This window comes from Pseudorasbora parva, chromosome 18 (genome assembly GCF_024679245.1).
Source record: "Pseudorasbora parva isolate DD20220531a chromosome 18, ASM2467924v1, whole genome shotgun sequence".
NCBI lineage: Eukaryota > Metazoa > Chordata > Actinopteri > Cypriniformes > Gobionidae > Pseudorasbora > Pseudorasbora parva.
Window position 1 is genome coordinate 40,001,067 of NC_090189.1, and position 19,871 is coordinate 40,020,937.

At 42.9% G+C, this 19,871-nt stretch overlaps 1 protein-coding gene across 1 annotated transcript in view; it reads left to right on the forward strand.

Moving 5' to 3' along the window:
• si:ch73-362m14.4 (actin-binding protein WASF3) overlaps positions 1-18,086 on the forward strand; it is a 40,276-nt gene extending 22,190 nt beyond the window's left edge. The window contains exons 5-9 of the mRNA XM_067423494.1: positions 5,107-5,224; positions 7,715-7,890; positions 9,232-9,486; positions 12,111-12,490; positions 17,013-18,086. Of these exons, the coding sequence (XP_067279595.1) occupies positions 5,107-5,224; positions 7,715-7,890; positions 9,232-9,486; positions 12,111-12,490; positions 17,013-17,170 (1,087 nt within the window). The 3' untranslated portion in view covers positions 17,171-18,086. The remainder of the gene's footprint in view (positions 1-5,106; positions 5,225-7,714; positions 7,891-9,231; positions 9,487-12,110; positions 12,491-17,012) is intronic.
• Positions 18,087-19,871: the final 1,785 nt, after the last annotated feature.

The window sequence follows — 19,871 nt, forward strand, 5'->3', positions numbered from 1 at the left end:
TCTACTGTGCTCACGCGGTATTTTAATATCATATGCAGATCGGTCCACGCAGCGCCGATGCATCTCGAACAAGCCTGGTGTGTGTGTGTTTCCCGCTGCCTCGCTAGCATTGCTAAAATGCTAGCAAGAAAGATGAGACGTATTCAGTGACTTAAGACCTATAGCTCTGTGCTGCTCTCTAGCCTGTGGAAAGCCAAATTGGTTCTTAAAGGCTCCTCAGTAGAACCAACTACGAGCTGGCACTAGCACTTGCTCTGAGTTAGCATGTGTAACCCGGTTCATTCATTCATATGGGGCGGCAGTGGCTCAGTGGTTCATGTAGGTTGTCTACAAACCGGAAGGTTGGTGGTTCGATCTGACCAAGTGTCGAAGTGTCCATAAGCAATACACCTGACCCCAGCTGCTCCCGACGAGCTGGATGGTGCCTTACATGGCTGACATCGCCGTCGGTGTATGAATGAGTGAATGTGAGGCAAAATGTAAAGCGCTTTGGATGGCCATAGGGTCTGTTAAAAGTGCTATATAAATGCAGTCCATTTACCATTTCATTCTGCTGGAAAAGGGGTATTTAAGTACTATATAGCACCAAATCTTGGTTCTTCAGGGGTTCTTCACCAGTTCTTTGGGATGACTGAGGTGCTATATAGCACTGTTACCATATACAGAACCTATTAAGCTGCTGTATGGTTCCTCAGTATTCTTCTGTACCCCGTACAGGTCAGCATCTCTGCACTGTTTTCTAGTGTGAACAATGCCTAGCTCTCATAACCGACTTGATATCTTTAGGTATACCTTTTCATTGCGTGTCGTGTCTCCTCCGTAAATAGACTGAATAAAGCCTGAACCTCGTCGTTGGTCCAGCGGTCGTATTTTTTATTAAACTCCATTGTTGCAAACTAAATATTTACTATTTACATCTCGCAAAAGACTTTTAAAAAAGGTTGACAGAAATAAAATGCTGTGTGAGCTTAACCAATCAGCACATTCAGCGCCCAAGTCCCACCCTCAAAAGTTCCTGAACTTTGAAAAAGTAGTGAAAAAGGGAAATCTTTACCCGGAACTTCATTTAGACCCTGCGATCGAAACACAAAGATTACCAGCCCAAAGTCCCTAGTTCCTGAGGAAAGTTCCTGCGGTGGAAGCGTAGAACATATTCACTTCAAATCACAATATTATTTCATTTGGATATATTTGTGTATATATTTGTAAGACCATTAATATTTTTTTGGGCCAAGAGTATTTTTAAATCTCATATCGTAAATCTTATATTGTACAACATTTTATTTAAGCTTATATAAAATAAATTCTAATTCATGGTTGAATACCTGCATTCTAGTATAGCATCAAATCTTGGTGTTGCTAGTTCAGAGCCAGAGCCTAGTGCAGACCGATCGCTGTATGACATTATGTTTTGATGCCGATGTAGGATCATAAAGCCATGAGCCATTGATGGAAGGCTTGTTCGAGATGCATCGGCGCTGTGCAGACCGATCGCTGTATGACATCAAAGTACAGCGAGCGCAAACGACTCCTTATGCTTTTGAATTGCTCACGCGGTATTTTGATATCATACGCAGATCGGTCTGCGCAGCACCGATGCATCTCAACAAGCCTGGTGTTTTTGTATTTCCCGCTGCCTCACTAGCATTCCTGAAAAAGATGAGACATATACAGTGACGTAAGACCTGGCTCTGTGGTGGCTCTCTAGCCTGTGAAGCCTCCTCAGTCGAACCAACTTAGAACTGACACTAGCACTGGCTCTGAACTAGCACCCGGTTCATTCTGCTGGAAAAGGGGTAAAAGTGGTTCTTCAGCGGTTCTTCAGCGGTTCCTCAGCGGTTCTATAGTGGTTCTTCAGCGTTTTTTCAGTGGTTCTTCAGCGGTTCTTCAGCGTTTTTTCAGCGGTTCTTCAGCAGTTCTTCAGTGGTGTGAGCAGGTGTGTGCACCCGTGTCCCCGCTTTATTTCGGGAGCAGACACTCTGTTTGTAAACAGTGCCTGGGCGTTCAGCATGCTCAGGCAGCTCTCGAGGGAGCCGCCTGCAGTCAATGTGAGCTGCTGACGCTCAGGGTGCTGCGCTCTCGGTTGGCGGTCTTTGATGAGGCCATGGTTCTGGGCCCGTGGCCGCCAGATCATGGGGCTCACAACTGGATTTGTCAGCGGAGATTGAGACTGCTGAGGCACTTTCTCAATCTTCCTTTGACAGTTCAGAGGTTCTCCCTACCCGTGCGGAAGCCCGCACTGCGGCCTCAGCCGTCAGCCAGCTCCTCGCACCGACAGGTGCAGAAAGAGAGCGTCGCTTCTAGAGCCCTTCCTCCGGGAGCCTGGCAACAGAGGCGGCGCTCTCACCAGCAGGCTTTGGCACTGAAGGGCGATCTAAGAAACGTCCTTCTTGCAAAGAAGGCTGCTGGGAAGAAATTCTAGCTGCAGCGGGGTTTCTCAGAATGGCCCCTCCCGCGCGAGGGCAATTGAGGTTGCCTCTCACACTGCGCTCTTGATGGGAAAACGATGTGGTAATCCCGCCATCACAGACGTTTCGGGCCACATTGGGCTCCCAGGGGTCTTGGAGAGAGTCCGGCAACAGGGAGTCATTCTTCTTCTGGTGGCTCCTCATTGGCCGACTCGAGTATGGTTCTTGGATATCATAGCTCTGCTGGCGGGTCCCCCGTGGCAGGTCCCTCTGAGGAGGGAACTCCTATCGCAGGCAGGGGGGGGCACAATATTTCATCCCCGGCCAGAAATTTAGAACCTATGGGTCTGGCCCCTGAGGGTACCAGGAGGCTGGACTGCCAGCAGATATTATAGACACCTTACTCAGTTTCAGGGCTCCGTCTACAAGGAGATTGTACAGCCTCAAGTGGAATGTTTTTGCTACTTGGTGTAGAGAGCGTGAGGTAGACCCAGTGAACCGCCCTGTGGCTTCAGTGCTGGAGTTCCTGCAAAACTGTTTCTCTGCAGGGCTTACCCCATCCACACTCAAGGTGTACGTGGCGGCTATTGGAGCTTTCCCCGCTCCTTTGAGTGAGGGACCCTTGTGTAGGCACCATTTGGTTGTACGTTTCCTCTGTGGGGATCTGAGGATGAGGCCTGTAGCTCGTACCTGGGATCTGGCGGTGGTGCTCGAAGGGTTGGTTGAGGCCCCCTTTGAGCCACTGGATTTGGTAGAACCTAAGAACCTGACCCTAAAAGTGGCATTTCTCATAGCAATCACCTCTCTTAGGAGAGTGGGGGATCTTCGGGCCTTGGCAGTCACGCCAACTTGCCTGGAGTTTGCCGCCGGAGGAGTTAAAGCCACCCTAGGCCAGGCTATGAGCCTAAGGTGCCTTCTAGTGTGGCCAGCTCCCTGGTTCTTCAGGCATTTCATCCCCCGCCCCATGTGACGCCGGAAGAAGGGAGACTGTTCCTTTTGTACCCAGTTAGGGCACTGAGGGTATGTTTGGAGAGGTCAGCACAGTGGAGGAAATCAGACCAGCTGTTAGTGTGTTTTGGCTCACCCAAGAAAGGGTTGCCTGCATCTACCCCTACTATTAGTAATTGGATTGTGCAGGCTATAGCCTTGGCATATCAGGTGCGCAATATGCCTTTAACGATAGCCGTGAGGGCCCATTCCACCAGGACCATGGCCTCCTCGTGGCCCTTCTGTGAAGCAGCCGGATGGGCCACTCAGCACACATTTATAAGATTCTACAGCTTACACCTCCCTGCGACTCCCGGCGCCAGGGTGCTTCAGTCCTAATTCTGCCTTATTTCCAGCTTCACAATAGGGCAAGCGTACCCTTGGTGTGGCCTAGTGGGTGCTCGTCCCCCAAATTCGTCGTTCTGACGCAGTGCGAAGTTCCCTTGATATAGGGAACGTCTCGGGTTATGTATATACGAGCATAACCCGAGGGAATGAGCACTGCGTCTCGTCGCCACACCGCGTACCGCCTGAGAGCGCTGTCTTCATCGCGATAATTGACACTACTATGTGCCGGGCTCCCCTTTATAGCTTCCAGGAATGCCGTCACTTCTATGTCATGACGCAAAACCAATCAGGATTGGACTAGATTCATTCATACTTCAAATGCGCTGATGCTAAGGGAGCATCCCCAAATACGTCGTTCCGACGCAGTGCTCGTTCCCTCTCAGGGAACATGGGTTATATACATAGCCCGAGACGTTCTTACTACTAGCCCAGAAATGTTTTGGTGCTACTTTAGAACCACTTTTTCTGGTTCGGAGCTGGTGCTTTGGGTGTGGAAAGACAAAGAACAGATTCGAAACTAGGCTCTGACTCCAAACTAGCACCAGCACTGCCTTGTTGGAAAAGGGGTATCAGCAGTTCTTCAGTGGTTCTTCAGTGATTTTTCAGTGTTTTTTGGGGGTGGTAAAGGTGCTATATAGCATCACTGCCATACAAAGAACCTTGAAATTCTCTTTAAAGTCTTTACACGCCAAAGAACTATTGTTGGTGCCGTTTATCACCATTATTGAGGAAGAAATAAAATGCGATATGGCAAATTTTACATACAATTTTTGTGTGTATTTAGATTGATAATGTTAAAACAGTCACAAAATCTCATGCCACTGAGATGAAGGGAACAATGTTTATTAATGAGGGAAACACGAAAGGACCATATGAGGGTTAATGTAGTTCACTTGAGATATCTCATTACACCGCGCTAACAACAACATCTGGTCACGAACCAAAGATAAAATCCCTTGTTACATCTGAAATTGGATGTTTGTCATGTTTTAATGTATTATACTTTCTAATGGTGTGTTCAATGAATAGATAAGATTACAATTAAGAGATCATATAATGCATTAAAATGTGCATTACAAGGCATAATTAATGCATTAAAACACTTTTATAATGCGTGAAGCTTATTAATGAAGGCTTGAAGTGAAGTGTTACCATGACTTTTTCTTTTAAGTTTTGATTTATTTCTTGGTTTATTAAAACATATTTGAATGCATGAAAGTGGCCTCCCATCTCAGCTCATTAAATCTTAATTGGCTGTAGAGAGAACAAAACTAAATGGCTGTTAAAATAGACTTCATTTTCTTCATGCAATATACAAAGCAAAAGGATTTCATTTCTAAGGTTGTGTTGCTCTGTCTTACAGGGATGACAAAAAAGACGGGCTCAAATTTTATACAGATCCATCCTACTTTTTTAATCTTTGGAAGGAAAAGATGCTGCAAGCCACAGAAAACAAGAGGAAGGAGAAACGCCGACAGAAGGTCTGCGTGTGTGTGTGTGTGTGTGTGTGTGTGTGTGTGTGTGTGTGTGTGTGTGTGTGTGTGTGTGTGTGTGTGTGTGTGTGTGTGTGTGTGTGTGTGTGTGTGTGTGTGGGCATATGGCCAGAAACAAAGGGTAATATTATTTTGTATTACAAAATACAACCGTAGATACGTTGCTTACAGATTCACATTCACTCGATACTTCTGGCAAACGTCACCTTTTCTACCATATAAGTTCAAATGACAATAATTTGACAAGGCTATTCATTTTATAAAAATATATATATATTTATATTTTTGAGAACTGAAGTAGCCCTATGATGTTTTTGCATGCTTTCAGAGTACATCATAGTCACTGCATAGCCTACATTGTGACTATATATAAACGTTATATAAACATGCGTTATATAAACATGCAATATTGTTGACGAAAAAAGACAAGTTTAAAATGTATTTTTTTAAAACGTAACAAAATTTGCACTTTAACAAAAACCACTGGTTTTGTCGGAGGGAAAGAAGAGCGTTTGTTTGTGCGGTTGCCAGATTTCAGTAATTTAAATCCCCCAATCAGAGCTTTTCTGTAAAAAGAACACGTATACTATCCGGTATTTTACCTAAACATGCACAATCTGGCAACCATATGCATGCGAGCTCTCTCGATGATCATGATCTGAAAACACCAATAAACAAGTAAGCTGCATTTTATCAATCTCCATTTGAGATGTTCTGCTTAAAGTGTCATTCAGTCGGTCTGTGTTCTGTCAGGATGGTCAGGACTCACGAGCCACTTCACTGAACTGCTGTGAGCTGCTGAAATAAGCCAATCAGAGCAGAGTTCAACATTAACATTCATGACCTTTCCAAATAAGGCAAAAAAAGAGCATTACATCCTAGGGACAATTTATAGGGTTGTAAATGGACCTGTAATTCTGTATCTGGACAATTTTTGCCCATAAATAAGCCACATACCCTCTATGTAGATATCAGAGAACAATTTAACATATTGTTTCAAATCATTCTATGGCACCTTTAAAGGGGTCCCACAACGTATGTGAAGCAGAAAATGGTATGATCCGTGTTTCATAACACCCGCGAAGATTCGACTGAGAGATTGGTGGTTGAATCCGGCTCCGCATATCAATGCATCAAATCTTCGACTATTCGGGGTCACCCCTAAACATTATTATAACATACATTAAAAAAGCTACTATAATGTAATGCAATTTTATAAAATGGCATGCAAAAACTAAATTACTGATGAGACATAACAAACAAGACACATCAAGACGATAATAAAACATGTTTACAAAACATACTGTTGGCAAAGGCAAAATACACTCACCTAAAGGATTATTAGGAACACCATACACATCAAGGGCATGAAGCTCCCGTTCCAGCACATCCCAAAGATGCTCTATTGGGTTGAGATCTGGGGACTGTGGCGGCCATTTTAGTGCAGTGAACTCATTCTCATGTTCAAGAAACCAATTTGAAATGATTCAAGCTTTGTGACATGGTGCATTATCCTGCTGGAATAGCCATCAGAGGATGGGGACATGGTGGTCATAAAGGGATGGACATGGTCAGAAACAATGATCAGGTAGGCCGTGGCATTTAAACGATGCCCAGTTGGCACTAAGGGGCCTAAAGTGTGCCAAGAAAACATCCCCCACATCATTACACCACCACCACCAGCCTGCACAGTGGGAACAAGGCATGATGGATCCATGTTCTCATTCTGTTTACGCCAAATTCTGACTCTACCATCTGAATGTCTCAACAGAAATCGAGACTCATCAGACCAGGAAACATTTTTCCAGTCTTCAACTGTCCAATTTTGGTGAGCTTGTGTAAATTGTCGCCTCTTTTACCTATTTGTAGAGGAGATGAGTGGTACCCGGTGGGGTCTTCTGCTGTTGTAGCCCATCCGCCTCAAGGTTGTGTGTGTTGTGGCTTCACAAATGCTTTGCTGCATACCTCGGTTGTAACGAGTGGTTATTTCAGTCAAAGTTGCTCTTCTATCAGCTTGAATCAGTCGGCCCATTCTCCTCTGACCTCGAGCATCAACAAGGCATTCTCGCCCACAGGACTGCTGTATACTGGATGTTTTTCCCTTTTCACACCATTCTTTGTAAACCCTAGGAATGGTTGTGTGTGAAAATCCCAGTAACTGAACAGATTGTGAAATACTCAGACCGGCCCGTCTGGCACCAACAACCATGCCACGCTTAAAATAGCTTAAATCACCTTTCTTTCCCATTCTGACATTCAGTTTGGAGTTCAGGAGATTGTCTTGACCAGGACCACACCCCTAAATGCATTGAAGCAACTGCCATGTGATTGGTTGATTAGATTACTGCATTAACGAGAAATGTAACAGGTGTTCCTAATAATCCTTTAGATGAGTGTATGTACAGAATAGATTCATATGATTTAGTCATATATGCTTAATCATCAGGTTAGTATTCATTTCCATGTTTTCTGCCTTAGCAAGAGCAAAAGCACACGGAGGATCCCACTCGCGAGGTGAAGAAGGTCCGTAAAGCTCGTAACCGGCGTCAGGAGTGGAACATGATGGCCTACGATAAGGAATTTCGTCCGGAGACTCGCCTGACGCCCTCTCCTTATCATGGCATGTCCTCTGAGGGCTCTCTGTCTCCAGACAGGTGGGTGCTGTGTGCTGTGTATGCTATAGTCAAGACACATAAGAGCTTTGAGCAATGCAAATTAAACCTAAAGTAAATTTAGTTCAGGCAAACTTTGATGTTGGTTTGACAAAGACACTAAAATTGTAAAATTCATTGTAAAAGCGCTATATAAATACAGTTGACTTTACTTGACAAAGCTGTATGAAAGTTTAAAGAATTTATAAGCTTTAAATTTAGGAAAGTGGAAATAGAAAGAAACACATTGCTAGCATGAATTAACAGGTTTTTAACACGTTGCCAGAATGAATTAACATGTTTTAACTCAATGTTAACATGAATTAACATGTTGTTGACATATTGCTAGCATTAATTAACATTTTGCTAACATGATTTAGCCTGTTTCTAGCATGATTAGCATATTACTAGCATCATTTCACATGTTAACATGAATGAGCATGTTGCTAACATGTGGCAAGCATGAATTAGCATGTTTGCTAGCATGTTTTAAAACAATCTTAGCATAAATGAGGATGTTGTTAACATGAATTAACATCTTATACCACATTACTACCACATTACTATGAAATTACTATGCAACGCCCTAGAAACCACCCAAAAAACCCTAGCAACCTCCTAGCAACCACCCAGAATAATTTAGCAACCACCTAGAAATGCCCTAGCAACCCCCCAAAATACCCTAGCAACCCCCTAGCAACCACCCAGAACACTTTAGTAACCGCCTAGAAACGCCCTAGCAACCACCCAAAATACCCTAGCAACCTCCTAGCAACCACCCAGAATACCCTAGCAACCGCCTAGCAACCACCCAGAATACTTTAGCAACCACCTAGCAACGCCCTAGCAAACACCCTGAATACCTTTGCAACCACGTAGCAACGCCCTAGCAACCAACCAAAATGGCTTTGCAGTCGTTCTGGAGAAAACAGTAATGTTATCAGCTTATTTTAATTTATCATATAGCAAAAAGTGTTGGCAGATCAGTATTATAGTTTATAGAATTAAATAAAACCTAATACATCATTTTTATTTGTATATTTAGTTGAATAACTTTGATCATAATTTTAGTGTCTCCAACTGAGCAAGCCAAGTCAAAGGCGAAGCAATGCCTAGCAATGCCCTGGCAACCATTTCGAGTACTCTAGCAACCGTATAAACACACAAATAAGCCATAGCTCAGCTCCACAACATTGTACAGTGATGGGGGTGGGCTCTTTTGCATCACCGGGTCCCAAGTTTTGCCATTGCAAGCACCACTCACCACTCACATTTTCTTCAGGCAATGTACATTCTAATAATAACTGCACACTGTGTGTGTGTGTATAATGTGTTTTACCCCAGATCTGGTCTGTCAGACGAGCACTCGTACCCAGCGAGTCCAAACCACCCACAGGAAGCTGGCGGAGCAGGGGCTGATGGGAAAGATGGCGGCCCCACGCAGACTCAGTCCCTTGACCGAGCGCACCGGCCCCCGGCCTCATCCAGCGCGGCTGCAGCCCGACAGCACTCTCTGGGGCGCCTGCAGGCCCACCACGGACCCCCACCGCCAGACTCATCCCTAAACGGGCCTCGCCCATCAGCTGCCAAAGAATACAGGCACGTCACTGCTCTCTCTAAACTTGCAGACTACATGTCATCGACTACTGGAACATTTTTGTCGAGTCAACAACTAGTAGTGCTACTTTTATCATTAAAGTAGTGGTTCCGTGTTTTTTTAGACTGGCACTGGAACGCATTTTTATCACTTGTCATGGCGCAACTCTCAGACAGGTTGTAGCCTAAAGCTTTCAGTGGCAATGTGGATTGTTGGGAGATGTGGTGCTCTGCAAATTCATACGAAACAGTAGTCCGGCCAGGATATTATTATTATAAAGTTGTTGTTGCCAAGGGGGTAATCTAGCACTCGGAAAGCGTTCCACCCATAGGGGCGGCAATTGCTAACCAAGCCATCACCTGCTGTTAGCATCCCATTGACTCCCATTCATTTTTGAGTCACTTTGACAGTGACACTCCGTTGGTCCATTGTTTATTCATAAAGAAACACGACAATATATAAAAGGCTCCATTACCTTGTATCTTACAATATCGCCCCGTTGAAGCTGTTTTTGTAAAAATAGGCTAACGATTGCGTCATAACCAACGCGACTCTGTCGCACAGTTGAGAAATTACCGTATAGACAGGAGGAGACACTCAGAAGCAATCTTTTACTGTCTTTGAGGCAGTCGGGGGGACGTGGAGACATAAAGTCTGATAAAGTCAAGGGGGAAGAATGGGGAGAAGCCCATAGTGCAACAAAAGCAACGGGAGAAAATATTTAATATTCTTTTACTCTCTATGGTTGTTGCAGCCTTCAACTGATGTTGATGATGACATGTTGTGTTTTGGCCTGAAGCATCGCCCTCCACCTATCGACCAATCACGAAGTCACTAGTGTTTGGGCATCCAGGTTGCCAGATCTGCTCTATTTACCACAGCTGCAGATCTACAAACGTTCCTGCTGATCCTGCAGCCAATCTGGCAACCTCGAGTCAGGGGGAGGGGGATACACCACTCTACAGTCATCTGAAAGGGATTGCAGGACCAGTTTTGGCCACAACCTTACATACACTTCCTTTTTTTAAGACGCCGTATTTTTCTTATATTTGACCTTTATTCCAAAAATTGAACGGCTCGTTTGCTTCCTGCTTCTATGAAGCCCATCGCTCTGAAAAACGCAATGGTCTTAGATTGGTTAGATGGCCAAATGTAGTTTCCTGTATTTTTATTGGCTGAAGTGCAAGGCACAGGTTGCCGGAAACGCCCCTTCCCATTACGGGCAGAAGTCACATCTGCGGAGACTAGCGAGGGTTTATGATGTCACCAACCCATTGAAGAAGCTTGTTGTAGTCCAAACCGGACGTTTTTGTAGGCAATAAACTGCCATAACTTTAAAAGACAATATCTCCGTTTGCATTGAACTTTCAGCGCTGAAACTTTGCAGATACTGTTTATGCTCAAGCAGCAACATTACACACTAACTAAAGTTAAAAAAGGGAAATCGCATGACACCACCCCTTTAATGTAACGTTGCAATGTCCAGGTAAATTTCTATCAATTAATTGCTTCTTTTGGTAACAAAATATTTTGTGAAATTGTGTTTCATGTCTATTGTGTTCAAGGTGGAAAGATATAGTTCACCCAAAAATGAAAACTGTCAACATGTACTGTTGAAGAATCCTTACATCAAAATTTTCTTTTCTTTTTTTCTTTATTTCAATATGTACCATTTTGGAACATTTCCACTCATAAAAAGATTATTTTCCTTGATTCAGAACCTCAGTGTGTTTTTAAGGAACGGGCACTGTTATGATCTGTAAATACGTCATTGTGTAACCGGTCCTACTTGCCCCGCTCTGAGCGTGTTTCGAACTGTGGTCTCTGGTGTTGGAGACGGGTGACCTAACAAGGGCTCTTGAGGCCAGTGGAGTGAGGTTAACACCCTGCACTCACCCCCCTAAACCTCTCCTCAATCTGGGTCACGGCACCAAATGTAACCGGTATTACTCGACCCGCTCAGAGTCGGATTCGAACCCCGGTCTCAGGCATCTTCTCTCAGCGCATGCAAGTTTTCTTTCGCATCTCGCTCTTGAATGTTTGCAAGGCTTAAATGAGTTTAGTTATAGCAGTGTGTGTGTGTTCAGGTCTCTCCTGCGTATCTACACCCGGTGATGACGGCGTAAATGACTGGCTCACTTTCGAGCAGATGCACTCGCATACAAGAGTGTTTTGTCCACGCTTTTTGATCATCGCTGTTCTAATATATTGGGAATCTAGAATGTGTATCCCTCGACAGAAACATACATTAACCTAACCTAACTCTGTCTGTCTGTTTTATGCATTGTTATTTTCAACAAACTATATTATAGATGCGTCATCAGATTTGAGATGAACCGCTGTGCAAGTGGGTGCCAGAACGTGGGTGGAGAACCGTACCGTTTGATTTTTTACAGAGAACCGTTGCACCCCTACTAAAGATCACAGCTGCTAATGTTATTTGCTAGCATGCCTCTTGAGACCAGGGGGTTGAGGTATATATACGCACACAGTTTTTACTGGCCTACGTTACACCCCATATTTTACACCCCATTTATTTTTGGGTGAACTGTTCTTTTGAGGCGATAATATATTTTTCAATGCTAATTTGTTTTTTAACCAACTTTCCCTTGTAATCCCTTGACAGCGGCCATCAAATCCTAGAGCATATCATCCCACCTCCCCCTCCTCCACCTCCTCCCCTCATCCCTTCCTCTCAGACGGCCTTTGACAGCACATCTGGCCCTCCGTCTTTGGCTCCGGGTACAGTGCTCGCCCTTTCAAGGCCCTACAGCCCATCTCCTCCTCCAGCTCCTCCATCTGCCTACATCGCTTCCCCTTTGCATGCTGTAATGGGCGGCCCACCAGTGGCCCCGCCTCCTCCACCCCCAGGACCGCCCACCCACGCCCCATCCCCATTCCGGGTAACACACCCATCAGGAGAGTCTACTCTAGCCAGAAAGGGCCAGGTGCCTCTCATCCCCATGAGCGATGCCCGAAGCGACCTGCTGGCCGCCATTCGCAGAGGTCAGTATGCAAAGGATATTGTGCTGGATGGATCGTGTTGCATTTTCCATATACTTTTTTTTGCTACTAAAGTTATAAAAATGCCCTTAAAATTGTATACTCAAAAAGGAAAAGGAAAAGTTTATGAAAAGTTTGTGTTCATTAAAGAAACACTCCACCGTTTATAGAAATAGGGCTTATTTAACTTTTTTCCTATATTTAGATATGTGGGCAAATGCATTTTTGTCTCAGTGCATGCATTGTTTTAGTTTGGCAGGGTCGCCGTTAGCTTAGCTTAGCATAATGAATGGAATCCATTGTTGTCAGCTTACATGTTCCATGTAAAAGTGATTTTAAAAAAAACTAAAAACTAATTACTTCTTGTGGCCTGTGAATTCACAACGAGTACAAATAGCAATGCAGATTAAGACCAGGCGATTTCCTAGGCAGATACTGACCTGGGACTATATTATGGAGAAGCACAGGCGAAGCAGAGATATCACGCAACACATTACGATTGCTCACCAGCCGGAGGACATGAGGATAAGAGCCGTGATATCTCTGCTTCGCCTGTGCTTCCCAAGTCAGTATCTGCCTAGGAAATCTCCTGGTCTTAATCTGCATTGCTATTTGTACTTGTTTGGAATCAAGGGCGTAGGTTTGGTCTCAGCTTTGGTGGGGACATCCCACCAGATTTGCCCAGATTATATACTCTATTATTTATGTTACTGAGTATGGAAATGCACCATAGTTTATTAATACGTCTATTAATTTTTGACGCTCTTCAGTTCAAATTATCCAGTACCAAAATAATAATAAAACAAAATACTCTTTAATTTTCAAGTTCATAAATGATTTTCAAAACTGATAAAAAAAAAAAAAAAAACGCACACACACAAAATGACTTATTTTCAATATAAAAAGTGATTGTAGACTGGATATTTTTTTTTACCTCTTATCACAGTATTGGGCATGTCAACGATTAGTAACAACTTTAGCTTTGATGCATTGTTAACTTTTGTACAGGATCACATTTTTTCCTCCCTCATTTACAGTTCGTGGCTGTTTTTGCCCCATTGACTTCCATTATAGCCTCATTTTTTGGATTGGAAAGCCATGAAACCATATAATCACAAATTCTTGGTTGTTGGTGGTTTTCCCTTTTGGGAAGAGGTAAAATGTATAATTTTTACAGTTGATAACCTGGTGGCACCATTAACCCTTTAGATAGGACTGTGCTAAATATATTTCTGGCTTTTGTATAGAGTATAATAACTGCATATAAATGAGGGAGAAAAAAAATGTAAATCTGATGCTGCACACAAACTAACAATGCTTAAAAGCCAGTGTTGTTACTAATCTTTGACATGCCCAAGACTGTGATAAAATGTCAAAAAATATCCAGTCCACAATCACTTTTTATATTGAAAATAAGTTATTTTGTGTGGTTTTTTTCCAAATCAGTTTTGAATCCGTTTTTGAAAATAATTTATGAACTTGGCAATATAAGAGTGATAAGAGTGACAATTTGATTATTTTATTTTTTATTTCTAAAGAACTCTTTAGTAGCCTATATTGGTGTATACTTTAAGTGCATAGTTCACCCAAAAATGTAAATTCGGTCATCATTTACTCTCCCTCATGATGTTCCAAACCTGTATGAGTTTCTTTCTTCTGCTGAACACAAAAGAAGATATTTTGAAGAAAGTTTGTAACCAGGCTGCTTTGGGGCACCATTTACTTCCATGGTAGGAATGTGTCTTCCTATGTATTCAACATAAAGAAATGCATACAGGTTTGGAACGACTTGAGGATGAGGAACTTATGACAGATTTTAAATTTTTTGGGTGCACTGTCTCTTTAAGCAGTCATTCCCACCCAATAACCACTTTACTGACAAATCTGAAATTCAAAAATGTTTAATTTTCTTTATTAATTTACTATTGTGACTATATTATTATGTAATTATTTGTCCCATTTTAATCTAAATATTTTTTAAATGTCAAAAAAATATATTTTTTTAAACTGCTAAAAGATAAATTGATAACATTAATTAGGCTATAATCCATTAATTAACCGGTCTATGTCTAGAAAAATATGTCTGCCAAGCTCTGATAATGTATGGAATAATATATGAATATATTATCCATAAAAAAACAAAACAATGGGCCTACCTTTAGTTCATGGATGTGTCTGTCATTGCATGCTTTAAGTCAGACAGTCTGAGACACTGAAATGCTTCTCTACAAAGTGTGCAGTTCGCCTTAGGTTCATCGTGAGTTACTGGACAAACTCACTGACCCCTTTGTTTCAATTCAGACCCATATCTGGAAATTCTCTTGCGTTCAAACGGTGGACGCAAGCTCGACATGTTTTTAAAAAACCGCGCAGGTTTTCAGCACATGCTCTCTAGACTCCGTCGCTATGGCAGCAAAGCCGCAATCTTGTGCATCGCGTCCCGTATTGGTTTAATACGGGAAACGTCATTTTGCTTGTAAATAAGGGATGAGGACGATTCCGTATTTCAAGGGACTGACAACAACCGTTTCATTTGTTTCGTCCTGGCTGTCGGAATCGATCGATATGGCAGCACGAAGGAGTTCGCTAAAATATTGGTGGGGACAATTTTGCCATTTTAAAATATTGATTGGGACTAGTACCTAGCGTCCCCCCCTAAACCTACGCCCATGTTTGGAATACGCAGACCACAAGAAAGTAATTAGGGGTTTTTTTTGGGGGGGATAACTTTTACTCTGGACATGATAGCTGACAACATAGGATTCCATTCATTATGCTAAGCTAAGCTAACGGTGACCCTGCCAAACTAAAACAATGCATGCACTGAGACAAAAATGCATTTGCCCACATATCTAAATGTAGGAAAGAAGTTGATTGAGCCCTATTTCTAAAAACAGTGTTCCTTTAAGATTTTTGAAAGAAAAGGTCTCTTTGCTTACCAAGACAGCATTTATTTAATCAAAAATAAAGTTAAAACTGAAATATTGTTAATATTACAATGTAAAAATAATGTTTTATAGATTTAAAAAATAATAATTTATGTCTGTGATAAAGTTGAATTTTCAGCAGCCATTACTCCAGTCTTTGAAGCGTAGCGGAAGTGGGCCGGATCTGGGCCGACACTATTTAAAAACTGAAAATGTACTGGTAATTTTCTGCCAGTACTACATTATCCTAGCCTGACAAGCCAGACCCACATCAAGATGTTTGGTCTGGAAACTCACCATTGACAGCTCAATCTGAGGGGCGGATAAACGGTTGTCTTTCAAACTCCCTCTGCACGCGATAGGATAGCGCTACAACCAACCAGAGCAACGAAGGTGAAGCAGAGCTCGCTGGCTGATTAAACATTCGCCGTATCCGGTCGGCTAAACTCTGAACACATCTTCCCTTTTTAAGAATGACTTCAGTGCCGTTCTTTGTTCTTTTCTCAGAGAAAAGCTTAACTCCAAGTCTTCCAGAGTCGCGGTCAAAGCTGATTCGAAAGACCGCCGCCATTTGCCAGTTTCTGTGTTTACTAGAAGCACGCAAACGCAACTCGGCCGTCGTCATTATGGCCCCGCCCACCGACTCTATACACGATGTGATTGGCCCGTCCAGATTGTGAGGAATACAGCTCAGAAGGGTATTGAGAGTTGCTAGACGACACTCGCGGACAGATTAGATTTGCTTCTGCTAGGGTGCGTCTAGATTTCTAGGCTATTATCTAGCAGTTTTACAGAAATTTTCGTTAACCCTTACGCCACATTCACACGGGGCGTAGGCGTTAACGCTTCCCATTTACTTTGAATGGGTGACATCATCTGTTGCTGAACTGAATTGTGGGTTCCGTCGCGGCGCTTCACTCGCGTTACAAGCGGCAGAAGTTGAAGATTTCTCAACTTTTCAAGCGCCAGCGCAGGCGTCATCCAATCACATCGCCGTATGCAAATATCCTACAGCAGACGCTAGCCAATTGCGTTCATTACTGCTCCGTGAACCATCCAGACGCAGCTCCCGGACCAGTATGTGATATTCTTCCCGCTTTCGGTGCTTTTTCAGGATTGAATGTACTCAACAGCTTCGAGCACCTGTGCAGTGCACTGACAACAACTACAGGGGCAATCGCATTCGCACAAACAAACAAATCGGCATCCATTTCGTCTCACAGACTAGCAGTCATAAAAAGGTGCTTTTTTGTGTTGTGGTCCAAGCGGCAAGTAAGTTAATGTGATTGGCTGTTGTCACTATAACGATCGCGTCAGCACTAGCTTCAGCCACGCCCTCCGTCAAGCGTAAACGCCTATGCCCCGTGTGAATGTGGCGTTAAAACACAAACTAATGCAACGTGTAATTCAAAATACAGGTAAAACACCTGTAAAAAACAATACGGAAAATTCCTTCATATTTTTACAGTACATTGTGCGCTATTTTTACAAACTTTTTTTTTTACAGCGTAGGCAACAATTACGATATTATCCTAGAATAAATATATCGCACTCCCCTAGAAGACATTGCTTTTATTGACTTTTGACTTCTCCTCTAGGTATCCAACTTCGTAAGGTGCAAGAGCAGCGAGAGCAGGAGGCCAAAAAAGAGCCAGTGGGGAACGACGTGGCCACAATCCTGTCCCGACGCATCGCTGTGGAGTACAGCGAATCAGATGAGGACTCTGAGCCGGAGGAGAACGAATGGTCCGATTGAGCCCGGGCTGGCAAAAACCACAAACACCAACATAATGCTGCTATTTTCCATTCCTGCACACACACTCACACTCCTCATACGCTCAGATGGGGCTACTGAGGTGATCATGACAGGAGACTGAATTTGTGCAAAGTGGAAGGACACAGTGCAAGTGCATAGAAAGATGACAACGACAGAAGAGACCTTTCACAATACAGTGTGTCTCATAATCAACATGTGAATAGCTGCCAAGAAAATACTCGTTCTGTGATTTTTGATTATATCTTTTGTTAGCTGTCCAGAGAATATAGTGAAATATCTATCCATCTCTTGTGATACACAAAAATGATGGTCAACAGTGGTATTAGCACTTGTATTCATTTTATGTTCAAAATCGTCGCCACAGTATTGTTACACAAACACAGTTGTCGGGCTTGCTTTACGCGAGATGCCCTGAATATAGTATATGGACAATCAAATCATCACTATAGTAGCTATTTTAAGTCGTTCTAATCACAGTATATTTATCACAACTCTCCATTATCCAAAATGTGTCACTTTGTTCAGTTGTGGACAGTGTTGTGATGAAGATTTATATCCCAATTTAGATTTCTTGATGCTTTCGTTATTTGCTTTTTTTGGAATAGATGTGGCCAATGATTTATTACTGCTTGCAGTTTACTAAGTGTCTGTTTGTGTATAGTGTGTGTGATTAAATGTGTAAGACGAGGTGACGGAGTGAGAGACTGTGGATATTGACTGTGAATTTAGAATATAATCATTTGTAACAATACTCTGTACTATACCATTAATGTGTTTTACAATTTATTGTTGTATAGATTTTTGTAATACTGCTCAAAAGATGTAAATGTTTAAACTATTATGTTGTAGGAATTGAGCCTAATATGCATGTATGAATAATAAATTAAATGAACCAAAAATCTACTTACGTTTAGCTATTACTGAAATTGAAATGTGAGTTTTAGCACTGAACTCTAGAAGCATAAGGGCTAAAGCCAAACCAGTTTATTCCTTGAGTCAAACACTAAAAAAAAATCATAGGGAATTTTCATCCATTTTGAATTTTCTGAAATACCTCCTTTATTTCCTAACTCCTCCTAGACTGTTCAATTCACATAAAAAATGTTACCTATAGGCTATTATTTGCAAGTGCAAATAAGAGTTGATTGATTGATTGATGTTGTGTGTCAACATGGTTATGAATGAATATAGTTATTCTTACATTTTCTATAATTTAACAGTAAATACTGTACATGCTGATGAACACCACATGCTATGCATATAAAGAGTGTGTAATTAAAGTGTGATTGACAGTCAGGGAGGAGAGCACAACGTAAGAGAAGGCACAAATTGTATTTGCACTTTGTATACACAATATCACCAGACTTGGATGCATAACATTATGACCTAATATTGTGTTGTTCCAAGTTTTGCTGCCAAAACAGCCCTGACCCATTGAGCCATTGACTCCACTAGACCTCTGAAGGTGTGCTGTGGTATCTGGCACCAATGTGTTAGCAGCAGATCCTTTAAGTCCTGTAAGTTGTGAGGTTGGTCCTCCATGAATCGGACATGTTTGTTCAGCACATCCGACAGATGATCAATTGGATTGAGATCTGGAGAGTTTGGAGGCCAAGTCAACGCCTCAAACTTATTGTTGAGCTCCTCAAACCATTCCTGAAGCATTTGTGCTTTGTGTCAGGAGCATTATCTGCTGGAAGAGCCACAGCCACCAGAATACCGTTTCCATGAAAGGCTGAACATGGTCTCAGCAATGCTTAGGTAGATGGAGCGTGTCAAAGTAACAACCACATGGATGGAGGACCCAAGGTTTCCCAGCAGAACATTGCCCAAAGCATCACACTGCCTCGGCCGGCTCGCCTTCTTCCCATAGTGCATCCTGGGGTCATGTGTTCCTCAGGTAAGCCACACACACACACCCGGCCATCCACGTGATGTAAAAGAAAACCTGATTCCTCAGACCAGGCCACCTTCTTCCATTACTTCGTGGTCCAGTTCTGTTGGTGCTTTCGGCGGGGTCAGGGGTCAGCATGGGCACCCTGACTGGTCAGCGGCTATGCCGCCCCATACGCAACAAACTGAGATGCTCTGTGTATTCTGACACCTTTCTATCAGAACCAGCATTAACTTCTGGAGCAGTTTGAGCTCCTGTAGCTCGTCTGTTTGATCGGACCACACGGGCCAGCCTTCGCTCCCCACGTGCATCAATGAGCCTTGGCCGCCCATGACCCTGTGGCCGGTTCTCCACTGTTCCTCTTGGAGCACTTTTGATAGATACTGACCACTGCAGACCGGGAACAGCCCACAAGAGCTGCAGTTTTGGAGATGCTCTGACACAGTCGTAAAGCCGTCACAATTTGGCTCTTGTCAAACTCACTCAAATCCTTACGCTTGCCCATTTTTCCTGCTTCTAACGCATCAACTTTGAGAACAAAATGTTCACTTGCTGCCTAATATATCCCATCCACTAACAGTAGCCGTGATGAAGAGATCATCAGTGTTATTCACTTCACCTGACCGGTGTATACTGTATCTCAAAGCACTGTGTTAGGACTCTTAATGCCAAGGAAAAAAAAGAGCAAACATCCTTGCATCTCTGCCGAATTGCCTGTTTAAGAGCACAATTCAAGATTCTGTTTTTCAACAAAAAAAAAATGATCGCCAAGATACCACAGTTATC